The sequence below is a fragment of the Alligator sinensis genome, unplaced genomic scaffold, assembly GCF_000455745.1.
Source record: "Alligator sinensis unplaced genomic scaffold, ASM45574v1 scaffold927_1, whole genome shotgun sequence".
In the NCBI taxonomy this organism is placed as follows: domain Eukaryota; kingdom Metazoa; phylum Chordata; order Crocodylia; family Alligatoridae; genus Alligator; species Alligator sinensis.
In genome coordinates this window covers 1,118,476-1,130,958 of record NW_005842155.1, presented here as the reverse complement: position 1 = coordinate 1,130,958, position 12,483 = coordinate 1,118,476, and the positions used below count along the sequence as shown (strand labels likewise).

At 46.1% G+C, this 12,483-nt stretch overlaps 1 protein-coding gene across 3 annotated transcripts in view; it reads right to left on the bottom strand.

Moving 5' to 3' along the window:
• MYH11 (myosin heavy chain 11) overlaps positions 1–12,483 on the bottom strand; it is a 95,789-nt gene that overhangs the window by 60,955 nt on the left and 22,351 nt on the right. For all 3 annotated transcript variants that reach the window (XM_025206429.1, XM_006025582.3, XM_025206428.1), the window contains exon 4: positions 8,648–8,675. In XM_025206429.1, the coding sequence (XP_025062214.1) occupies positions 8,648–8,675 (28 nt within the window). The remainder of the gene's footprint in view (positions 1–8,647; positions 8,676–12,483) is intronic.

Below are 12,483 nucleotides of genomic sequence, written 5' to 3'. Positions count from 1 at the left end.
GGTCACTGCTCGCTCCAAGCAACAGTGCCAGAGAAAAGAGCAATGCCTTAAAATGGAGTTACATTCAAACTTATGAAAATAACAGCAGATATAACACACAGAGGAAAAATGCATTTGTTTTCCAAAGAACTGGATATTCTTCTTGGGCTTATTCTGTATACAGGGCATAGTGTGTTGCTTTGTCATGGAAAGGATGAAAATAGGGAGCAGAACACTGGCTGTAGGGCCCATGCAGACATCAGGGATATGGAGCTACTTTGGAAAATGCCTGTGGTCCCAAGACAGGCTCTTCAGAGAGGTGATGGGGTCAAGCATAGGTGGAGGAAGAAAAGATTATTTCGGGGGGCTGAGTGTGCGTGCATCCCCCAGCATATAAGTCTGTGGGGGAAGGGCGGGGAAGGGCCATGAGGGAGGGGGCAGATTGAGGCTGCAGTGGTGAGGAAGGGAGTGGGACACAGGCAGGAGCAGGGGCTGGGGGTGAGTTGGGCCCTGGCCATGCCAGGTGATGGGACAAGCAGAGGCCCGGAGGGTATGTAACCCCCTGATGTGTGTGCGGGGCAGAGGTGGTTGCTGCTACATGCTGCGCTTTGAGCCTTGCTGCCCCAAGAACCATGTGCGTCCCACCGCCGGGCAGGCAGTGGTGGGATGCAGGTGGCATCACACAGATCTCGGGGCAGTGGGGTTCAAAGTGCACCGTGCAGTGGCAGCTGCCTCCACCCCACACACAGATCAGGGGGTACATGCCCCCCCTGGGCCTCTGCTTGTCCCACCACCTGGTTTGGCTGGGGCCCCACTCACCTCAGCCTTTGCTCCTGCCTGTTTCTTACTCCCTCCCTCACCGCTGGAGTCTCAATCTGCTCCTCCCCACCAACGGCAGTGAGGGAGGGAGTGGGGCTGGGGCAGGGTGAGGCACAGGACAGAGCTGCAAGTGGCTCTTCCAGGTGGCGTGGGGAGAGGGTGGTGGCACCTGCTACTGTGCACACCCCGGGAGGCCATGGGGAGCATGTGCCCCAGATCTGTGTGCAGGGCAGGGCAGGCTGCCACTGTGGATTGGGGCAGGGGGGCTGTGCTAGCCTCTTCCTGCTGTGGGGCTGGGTCAGGCTGTGCTCAGGGCAGGTGGCAGTGGTGCTGGGAGGGAGGTTATGGTGAATTTTGGGGTAGCTGCAGCCCCCTCTCATAGTCCTGCTCCCAGCACTGCCACCACCTGCCCTGAGCACAGCCTGCCCCAGCCTCCCACTTGGAAAAGCCCCTGCACCACCCTGGCCCCAGCCCACAGAAGCAGCCCACCCTACCCCATGCGCAGATCTGGGGCACATGCCTCCCGTACCCTCCTGGGGTGTGCATACCTGCAGGAGACGCCCGCCCCCCGGACGAGCTGTTCATGGTTTCATCCCATGCCCTGCCCTGGCTGTGCAGTGCTTGCCCCTGTCCCTGGCCCAGCACCACTCCCTCCCTCACCGCTGTGTGCTTGCACCTTCCTACCCCTGCCTGAGCCACCAGGAGCCTGTGCCCGGACTGCCTTGCAGTCTTACCCACTGCCCCGTATTACCTGTTAGCCCCGGCTTTCCGCCGCCTATATGGGGTCAAGGAAAATGGAAGGTAGATCAGGAGAAGGGGCAACACAAAAACTAGAACAGTGAAAATACATTCCTGAGGTGCTCAAAACCATAGGAAACCACTCTGTTAGTACACAGATATATGAGCTAATACTCACACAGAAGGTTGTTAGAAGGTTCATAGGCATATGTTGTAGTCCAGAATGTAGAACCTAGTTGTAGGGGAGCATTTCAGTTTTACTGTTAAGTCATAAAAATAAACTAACTAAGAGTGGGACAATAAAGAAGCACAGTGATCAAACTGAACTGAAGGACTGAACTGGACACAGGGACTGAACTGAGTGTGGTAAGGAATGGTACGAGGCAACAGGCCAAACTCAGAACCAGTTCATAATATACTGTGGACAAAACAGATAAGTCTAGGGAACATAGTGAATTAAGAAGCAGTGTGAAAATCCATGAGGGTAGAAGAAAGTTGGAGAATCCTCAGCTGAAGCATAACTAAGCACAACAGGAGGCAGTAATTGTGAAAAAAATTCAAGAAACAGGAACCAACCATTGTGACTACTCAAGGATTCACTCAGAGATTTGAGAGTAAAGTGCCAAGACAGAGACCAAGGAATGATTGTGAGAAGCATATTGGCTACAAGTTTGTCCTATGATAGTACGGAGCAAGAGTGATGTTGGGTTGCATTCACAAAAGACTCATACCAGAAGTAAAAGTCCCTTTGCCAAAGATTTCTCAAAAGCTTGCACCATAACTATTGTATGTAATCTAAGACACCTCAATACTAGAAAGATCAATAGTAGGAGTTTGGAGAACAACAGAAATTATTAGGGTGTTAGAAACCAATTTACAGGGAAAAATTAAGACAGCCAAAAAAGTGCTTGGCTGTTGAACAATAGCAGAGAACATTTTAATGTTGTCTATATGTTTTGTAACAGCTGTAATCACCAAGGATACAGAGGGATCATACAGAGCAGTATGAATGATGGGCATAGGTAGTGGAAGGCTGGAGATAATGGGGCTTAGGCCCCTGAAATGCAGGGCAGCGGGTGGGGCTACAAGGCAGCCAGGCCGCGGGCTATGGGTGGCTGCAGCAAGGGTGGGAAGGGGCACACATGCAGAGTTGAGGGAGGAAGTGGGGCTGCAGCTGGAGCTTGGGCAGGGGCAGGGGCAGAGGCAGGCGCTGCACAGTTGGGGCAGGGTGCAGGACAAAGCCACGAGCAGCTCATTCGGGGGGCACAGGTCCTTCTGCTATGTGCACCCCAGGAGGGCGTGGGGGCCTTGTGCCCCCAGATCTGTGCATGGGGCAAGGGTGGGCTGCTGCTGTGGGCTGGGGCCATGGCAGTGCCACCTTCTTCCCAGCAGGGGTGATGGACTGGGCTGCACTCAGGGCTGGCGGCAGCAGCCCTGGGAGGTGGGTATGGGGGAATGAATGTAGCCACCTCAAAATTCGCCATAGGCCTCCCAACCCTCCCTCCCAGGACCACTGCCACCCATCCTGAGTGCAGTGCAACCCAATCCCCAGACCAGGAAGAGCCCAGCACAGCCCCTCAGCCCCAGGCTGCAGCAGCAGACCACCCTCGCCCCACATGCAGATCTGGGGCACATGCTCCCCATACCCGATTGGGGTGCAGGCAGCAGAGGGAGCTGTCCTTCCCCTCCCCACCACACTGGGAGCCCCCCCAGACAAGTCACTCATAGTTCCTTCCCATGCTCCATTCTGGCTGTGCAGAGCCTGCTCTTGCCCCAGTTCCAGTCCCAGTTCCAGCCCCACTTCCTCCCTTACCAGCAAGGGGAGGGGGGAGATTGAGGTATCAGTGGTGAGGGAGGGAGCGGGGCACAGGCAGGAAGAGGGGCTGGGGTGAGTGGGGCCCTGGACGGGCCAGGTGGTGGGACAAACGGAGGCCCAGGGGCACGTGCCGCCCTGATCTGTGCGCAGGATGGAGGTGGCTGTGTGCTGTGCTTCGCTCCCTGCTGCAGCTTCCCCATACCTCCTGCCTGACTAGCGGCGGGATGCACATGACATCCCACGGCTCTTGGGGCAGCAGGGCTCAAAGGCCAGCATGTAATGGCAGCCGCCTCCACCCTGCACATAGATTGGGGGGGTGGGGGCATGTGCCCCCAAGGCCTCCACTTGTCCCACCACTTGGTCCAGCTGAGGCCCCACTCACCCCAGCCCCTGCTCCTGCCTGTGCCATGTACCCTCCCTCACTGCTGGGGCCTTGATTTTCCCCCTTCCCCGTGGTCCTTTCTCCTCCCCCTGCCCCACAGACTTACCTGCTGGTGAGGGATGCATGCACATGTGCACATGCACTCAGCCCCACCAAATAATTTTTTTCCACTCTGCCTATGATGAAGGGTTACAGGTAGGTGAGGTGTGAAAACATTTGGATTAAACTGATGGGTAAGGGAAATGATTTTGGTAACAGCATTTGGGATGAATTTGGGGATGACTAAAAGGTTCCAAACAGAGGAAAATGTAGCATTGGCGACAGAGGGATAAGAACCTAGACAAGCAACATGTCCAGAAAGGAAGGGTCAGATTTCTGCAATATGTTGAATATATTTTGAGCTGTTAAGCAATGGAATAGCTTGCTAAGAGATGTAGCACAAGCTTCAGAGAATGCAATAATTATAAATAAAGCACACAACCTCTGCCTCAGTACCAGCAACTATATTGGCCAGCCTGCCGAACTTTTAGAAAGACAGTATGCTGAACTATTAGAAAGACAGTATTCTCAGAAGGAGAGACTATGCAGTGGCAATGAGAAAAGGAATCGCTGACAGTCTACACTAAATCATGCATCCCAGGCCCACCAAGCACAAACATCAGCAGAACTTTTAGAAGCATCCAAAGATATATTTGCATAAGCAAACTGATACTTGTGACAAATGTATATTAATTGATTGCAATTTAGGTATCAAAGCTTGGAAATTTTGTGTGTATGGCTATTTAGATATCTCAGAAGACAAATTACATAAACTCCTTAGTCATTGGGTATTTTAAGCAAAAGGATAACTTCCAAGAAATTTAATGATCATAAAATAATGTGTATTGCTTACACTTCGCTGTTATTTAACAAAAAGAGTGTTTTTTTCTGTATAACCAAATATGGTCAACAAGGCCAAAAAAGTGATAATAGTTACACGTCTACGCATACATTTTAGCTCTTGCATTTCTGTACAAGGAGGTATTAAGAGGTAGGCACTGTTTTGAAGGGCTACTTTTCTTCCCTCGATGCTTGCCAAAACTCAGTAAGTGGCCCTCCACCAGAAATAATTGCCTGCCCCTGTGCGAGAGCATACCTCCCTGCTTGGCTGGAGCAGACAGCTTGGGCTAGCCCAGCCATCCTGCAGGGGGACTTGCAGAGGAGGTGCAAAGCATCCTGGGATGCTTGTGGACTGTGAGTTAGCTTGACTTTCGAGGGGATCTGGGACAAAAGTTCAGTAAATCAAATTAACCTAAATCAGTTAAGTCTGATAATCTGATTCATCCAGGTTTATGTTAAACTGTTTTTGGCCACTTTGAAAGTGGTTTATGTGCACTGAACTTCTGTTATGTTACAGACTTGAACTGGTTTCTAATCACTTATACCAGTTTATGGGTAATTTCTGTCCTTAGCCTTAAAGAGCAGGAACAACATTTAAATCTCTGTACTTGTGTATTATGGATGAGGTCTGATAAAGAATTTATTTCCTTTCCACTGGATAGTGTGAAATCTAACAACATGTTCCAATTTTGGAATCCAGGAGTAAAAAAAACCCCCAAACTCCTCCCGCCATGTACTTAAACTATCAGAAACCAAGATTTCTGGGACTATAGATAGATTTATCAAAGGCAAATTTTCCCCTCAAAAATGTAAATATTCAAAAGTAAGATGAAGACAGAAGAAAATGGAAAAAAGTAAAGGAATAGAAGGGACAAATAGATATAATAAATTAGGCTCCATTAACACTAAAAGCTCTGTCCAAGGAAAATGAAGGAAGTGGACAATTTTTATCGTATAACTGACATTATAAGATTTTTTTCTTAGACCATGTTCTTGGTTGGTTTAAAACTAGGTAGCTTTGAAGTTACAGCTAAGCTGCTCTATCCCATTTTAGGAGATGGTCCTAAATATTTTTAACTGTTCTTAGCTATAGGATGAAGGCATTCTTGGGAGCAATGCTTCTGTGAAGAAGTATCAGTCATTTTCCAGCCCCTGTAAAACTGGTGAGCAAAAGTACAATTTTGTAAATCAGCAGTGTGAGTAGATGAATTCTCTTTTCTCCCCCAAAGACAACTCAGTCCAGGTTTGAATCGATTTCTACCATATGGTAGTCTAAACTTTATTATAAGAGCTTGACTTTCCTCCTGTTTCTAATATAATCAACATGTGTGTCATTTCTGCAAATAATAATAATTTTTATTGGTACAGAAGCAAATCCCTTCCCTACTGAGGCACTCTGGATACTGCCTAGGACAATAAATATGCAATTTATTGCAATAAAAACATAATCAAAATCATTTTCATTGACACTCAAATCTATAAAACCAATTGAACAGCTGTAGTGTGATATGACACAAGAGTCAATCACAAAGAAGAGACCAAACCTAAGGCATCTTGGCAATACAACTACAAGAGGGCTCCGAGAGTAGCAGGTTTTATACATTAGGACCAGCTGCAGCAAAATCACTTGGAGACAACATGCAAGAATAGGACCCCTAATGGCAGGTAATATTGGAGGACAAACCAGTCAAAGCCCATAGAAGAGGTCTTGAGAAAAACAAGGTCAGACAGATTTGGGCTTTAAAACGATGGTAGTGTATATGGACTGAGACACTTTTTCATCATCGTTTTTTTAAAGCGATGAGACTGTATATGGACTGAGACACTTTTTCTTCGGACCACTTCTTCCACCATTGCGGACCATTGTAATGGGTTTGTGTGTATCTATCCTCTTTTTCTCTCAGCGTCGCGAACTCCCTCCCTCCCCTCCCCCCTTCCCCCTCCCACCGGGCTTAGTTGGGTAACATTGTATCGCCTGTAACCTAGTTGCATTCCCCTCCTCACCCCCATCCTTCTATTGTTAGTCCCTCGCTCGGGCGCTATGTATTTCCCTACCGGCTTTGTCAGCTTTTTTTTGGATTTACAATCCTAAACATCTACTAATACAAGTCTACTCTCTAACCAGGCAATGTAAAGAAGAGCTACTGAGCCCAGTAAGTGAATGAACTGGTGCCTTCTGTCTAGACTTCAAGTGACTGAGGAGCTCTGCTACAAAGGAGTTAGCAGTAATCAAGCCTTCCTTGAGAATATTTCTCAGGACAAGTACAGTAGCAGCCTGTATCCAAACTACACAAAATTGGGTGGGGAATACGGCTGTGCAAAATTTTGACGGGTGTTTCATTTCAAAGAGGTTTCGATGTGTTTCAAGCTCAAAACAGCGAAATCGAAACAAAACAAAAAGCTTCGAAACAGCTTCAAAATTAAATGAGGGCACTCAAAACATTTAAAAAGTTTTGAAACGTTTCAAGTTTCGAAGCCAGGCTTGCTTGCAGCTAAACAGAAACTAAGGAGAGGGTGGGGGAGGAGCGGGGAAGGACTCCTTTGATAATGACATCTAGCTCCCTGTTCGATTCCCCAGCTTTCTGATTGCTTCCCCAGCTCTTCCCGGGGGGGACGTGTGGGCCCCCAATCTGCATGCAGGGTTTCAGCAGGCTGCCGCTGCAGGCTGGGGCAGCCTGCTGAAACCCAGCATGCAGATCCAGGGGCCGGGCCCCCCTGGGAAGAGCTGAGGAAATGATCAGAGAGCTGGGGGAAGCAATCAGAGAGCTGGGGAATTGCACAGGGGACTGGAGAATTGAACCGGGAGCTGGGTCCCTGAACATTCCCCCAGTTCCCAGTTGGATTCTCCAGCTCCCTGATCTTTCCCCCAGCTCTGTGATCACTTCTCTCAGCTCTTCCCAGGGGGCGCAGACCCCTGGATGATGTGGGATGACAGCAGGCTGCCACTGCCAGCTGGTGATGTCGGTGGCTCTGGGCTATTTCCCCAGCTGTCATCAGCAGCCTGCTGAAACCCTGCATGCAGATCCAGGGGCCTGTGCTCCCAGGAGGGCTGTGGGGCTGTGCCAGACTCTTCCTGGGGGGGTGTGGGCCCCTGGATCTACACATGGGATGACAGCAGGCTGCCACTTCTGGCTGTGGTCAATGGCAGCACCAGTCTTTCTGGAACTCGGTGCTGTGACCAGTCTGGCACAGCCCTGCAGCCCTCCTGGGGGGTGCGGACCCCCAGATCTGCATGCAGGATAAGCAGGCTGCCGGCAAGTGATACTAGTTTTGCTTTGAACAGTTTGAGGTGCAGTTTTCCAGAAACCCCTGCACCTACCTCCTTGATACTTGGAAAGCTTCATGCCCTTGGAAGGGGCTACCACCCCTGCAGTTTTCATTTGAATCAGGCAAGAAGTGACAAAGTTATAGGCATTTTCATGATTCCCCATTATAGCCTATGGGTGAAACGTCAAAACACGTCGAAACAGCATTGAAACAGTGAGACAGTTTTGATGAAACAAAACAGAGCAGTGCTTTGAAACAGCAAAATGAAACACTGTCCCTTCGAAACAGGAAAACAGAAGTTGAAAAGAAACAGTGGTGTCTCACACAGCCCTAGTGGGGAACAAACAAGACAACAGAACATCACATGCTTCTGTACAACACCACGAAGGGCTAGCATTGGGATGCATCCGTGACACTTTGTGGTCTCTGGAATTTCCACCCCCCTTTCACAGAGCTCTTAAGATTCCTTGTCCCTCCATCATGCACATACTATCTCTTTATACTTTCGTAAATTTTAGATATCCTGATGTTAAAACATCATTTGAATTATTAATCTTGTGCCTTCAACACTTGCTTTCTCATGCAAGTACAAACGCCTTATACTGGACCAGTGTTAAAATAGCTAAACCCCTTTCACCAAAGGTTTGAACCCAAGCTCACTGAAGGCCAAGAGAGTTTATTGATTGGCTTCAATAAGCCTTGAATTAAGTTGTGACAGGAGACAGGCACTGAAAAATGAAATATATTAAAACAATAATTCTACTTACGTGCACAGAATGGACTGGTCTTCTCGATCTGTGAATAGAGAGAAAAGCCAAAGATTATAGAAGAATACAGAATGACTTGTATTTACAGGGAATTATTTTAAATTGACACAAACTGCCTAGACCTCTAAATTCTGATCTCAGTTAATTCATCCTAACACTTAAGTGGGAATCCCTAATGCAAGGATTCAGTACAAAAAGTGAACAAAAGGTCAACAGTTTAAACAAGTACCAGTAATATTTTAAAAAAATGCAATTAGAAATGAACTGTAATAAGAAAAGCACACAGATAAAGCTCTGTATAAGAGGATTATAGTAGAGAAAAACTCAAGCCTCAAAATGGAGTTTGTACTACACTTACAAAGTCCTGATGGAAACCCCCTTAAAAGACCAAGTGAATTACTTGATAAATAGGCATAAAAAATGGAATGATAAATGTAGGTCATACAAAGATTTAGATTTCAAAGGAGTTTTAAAGGCAGGAAGTGCAATTACCTAAATATTTTCCTAGTTTCATGTGTGATTTAGAGGGGACTTCTACCAGGAAGGAAGACAACTGAGAAAGAGGAAGCAGCAGGATGAATGGTAGAAGTTATGGGAAAAAGGCCAGGACAGCAGGGAGCAAGACTGAAAGTTAAGTGAAGTACAGAAGAGTCTAGAGTAATTTAACTATAGGAAGTGTTGGTGATGTTCAGGAACAAGACAGAAGGGGACACTGAATTAAACTGGAGGACCATAAGAAAGAGTACAAAATTCCAAAGGCACAGAGGCTGAAATGTGCTTTTAGTTGATAACAAAACCTGGAAATCACCTGTCAAACACTGAAGTCAAAGGAAAATATGACCTGGAGATTCCCCTAACAAATCTCTTTGCTGATTATTCCCCAGGAACCACAGCTTACAGTAACTGCTCTATAAAAATCTGAACTTCATCTTTCATACATAAAGCAGGAAGCCAAATCAACAATAATCCAGATGTGACCACAAAAAATATAGACTCAGTCTAATAATTTTTCTGAGAAAAACTGATCAATAAGGTACAATAGCTAGGAGATAACAAAATGTACTACAAAACTTTAGGGTGTCTATAGATGTGTGGAAATGCTGCTCTGAAGTGCTGTAATTACAGTGCCATTGGCGATGCATAGGGGGTGCATGTGGGTGCACATGCACCCCCTGAGCTTGGCGGTGCACACCCTGCAAAAAGTGCTGCTGATGCTGCCAGTGGTACCTGTGGGGGGTCACTGCTCTTCACCTCCCCACCTTGCCGCAGACAGCATCTGCAGGCAGTCCCCGATCACCACTGGCCGCCGCTGCTGCTGCCAATGGTGTCTGTAGGTAGTTGCTGACCACTGATCAGCGCTCGCCACCCCATCCCCCCCACCGCTGACACCACCGCCTGCGGGAGCTCCCCACTCGGCCTGCCCCCACTGCTGACACTGCTGCTGCCACCTGTGGGTGGTCACCGTGCCCCCCCAGCCTCCAGGGACATGTGGTGTTCATGCAGCGAGGGTTCAGATTGTTGTGGGATCGGGCCCTTTTAAAGTGGTCTGCAGTCATGCACTTGTGTTTGGTCATAACTGTAGAGCACTTTCAGGTGCTAGATCTGGCAAAAATTGTCACTTCTGTCTGCACCTTGATTATCTGCACCCAGCCCACTGGAACATCTTGAAATTTGGAGACTACAGTTTTGGGGAGAGATCATCAAAAACATCTCTAAAATGGGTTATTTTTAAAACTCAGATATAATCTTAGGAAGATTCTGGAACAAGAAACCACATCACATGATATTGCTAACCAGTGGTAAGGCCTAGGGGGCCTTAGTCCCATTACTGTCCCCAAGGAAGAAGCCAAACAAACATCCTAGATTGTACAAGGCACTTACTGCATAGTGTGGAAATATTGTATATACTTGTTGACTATGACCACAATCATCAAACATCCCACAAATCACAATTTGCAAAGAACAGGCTAAAATATTGGGTGAGCAGTTTGCACTATGTTGCCCAAAATACAATTACAAGAGAAGAGTCTATCAGAGTCCAAAATATTAAGATGTAGTTTCAAAGTGCAGGATTATGTCCTGAGCAATTTTACTCTTGCAGTATACATCCCAATGTGTGCACTGAGTGGCAGCAGTAGCTCCTGAGAATCTTTTTCTTCCATAGAATACATATGTATTCTTTTATATTGCCTACAAGACTGGTCTCAAGCCAAAATTTATCTATAGTGTTTACTATCTTAATGGTGCATCACAAAGTACTCTCTATAATCCAAAGAAATTTCCTAATAAAGTTACTGTCAGATTACCAATAAAGTCAATGAGACAATTGCTTAAATCAAGACTCCAAAACTTGCCCTGCAGAATATAAAAGTGAAATGAGGAGAAACTGTTAAAAGGTAGATTTTGCCATGCATGTTCACCCCAAATAGTATTGCTTGAGTAGATAGTGACATCAGTACTGTTGCTTTCAGAGTTAAGATACTGCTCAACAAGAGTTTGGATTTCAAAATCTGGCCCTAAAACATTAGCTTATAAATATAAAACACAGTAGTGAAATACTGCAGTGCAACACAATAAAGCTATTTTAACCAGGAAGAGCTGCAGGGACCAAACTGGTTCTCAATGCAGTTTCTTAGATCTAGCTGTTTTCATGTAACCATACATTTGAGCAGTAAGAATAAGGAAGTTATTTGTCAGATTCTACATCACCAGCTATTAACTGTTAAATAAATAAATTACAGGAAAAAGGGCACAGCAATTTTTAGATCCCTAGAGTTGTAGTACTCAATATTTTTTAGAGAGCTCTGCCATTTTCACAGAATAATGTGACACTACTATAAGAAATGTACTTATTTTAACTGTAAAAAATCACCTTAGGACACAAAATTACCAGGCAGTTTAAGTATATTTGTAGGAGTGGGTACCTAGAGTTCAAACAGACTTTAAGCACCCTCTTTAAGCACTTAATTAAAAAGAATACACAATGTTTATGTCTGTTTTGTTACTCATTAGTTATCAGCACGGAAATATAAGTTAAAAAAAGCTTTATGTACTGGCTACAGACAAGAAGGCAAATTAGGATAAATTTTCCTTATTACTTCTTCCAACAAATCTAGAAAAGGCTAATGCAGATTCTGTTCCATCCATGGGGTACTGGTGCCTCCTGATTCTGGCAGGGCACCTGCAAAAACCAGCGTCAGTGTGGCAAGCACCTGCAGACGCCAGCGTCGGTGGTGGGGATGGCTCTGTTGGGGGGCAGGGGGGCATGTGCCCCCCCCCACCAGTCGCCAATGGTTTCATCCCAATATACTTCTCCAACTCCCACTCCTTCAGTGAGACAGGATAATTAGTAGTCTGTTCCTTCATCAAATACTCCCACTGTAGATAACATTAGTTAAAGGTTTAATGTATACATTGGTACACACTAAAGAGCTATAGTTATCTTACAGAGCTATGTACCAAAGAGATCAATATGATGGGGTCCCCCACACAAACATTTTTGATCAGACAAGTAGTGAGCTATTTTTGGTTCCCACTGAAGTGCTTTTATTTTTATTTATGAATTTAGTAGATTTATGCTGGATTGAGATTGAACTCCACTTGATTATGGTTTTTTAAATTGGACTGAATGGAAATATGGTAGAATTTTTGCTATAAATACAGAGAATTTTGCACAAATAAAAACAAAGGGCATATATTGGTACTTGTATCATAAAGGCAAAAATTCCATAAAGAAAACAGAGGAATGACTCCTAGATACCAGTGGGATTTTGGAGCCTAGAAAAATCTTGGGCTCTCTTATTCATTCCAAGTATTTTCTCACTACCTCGTTTCCC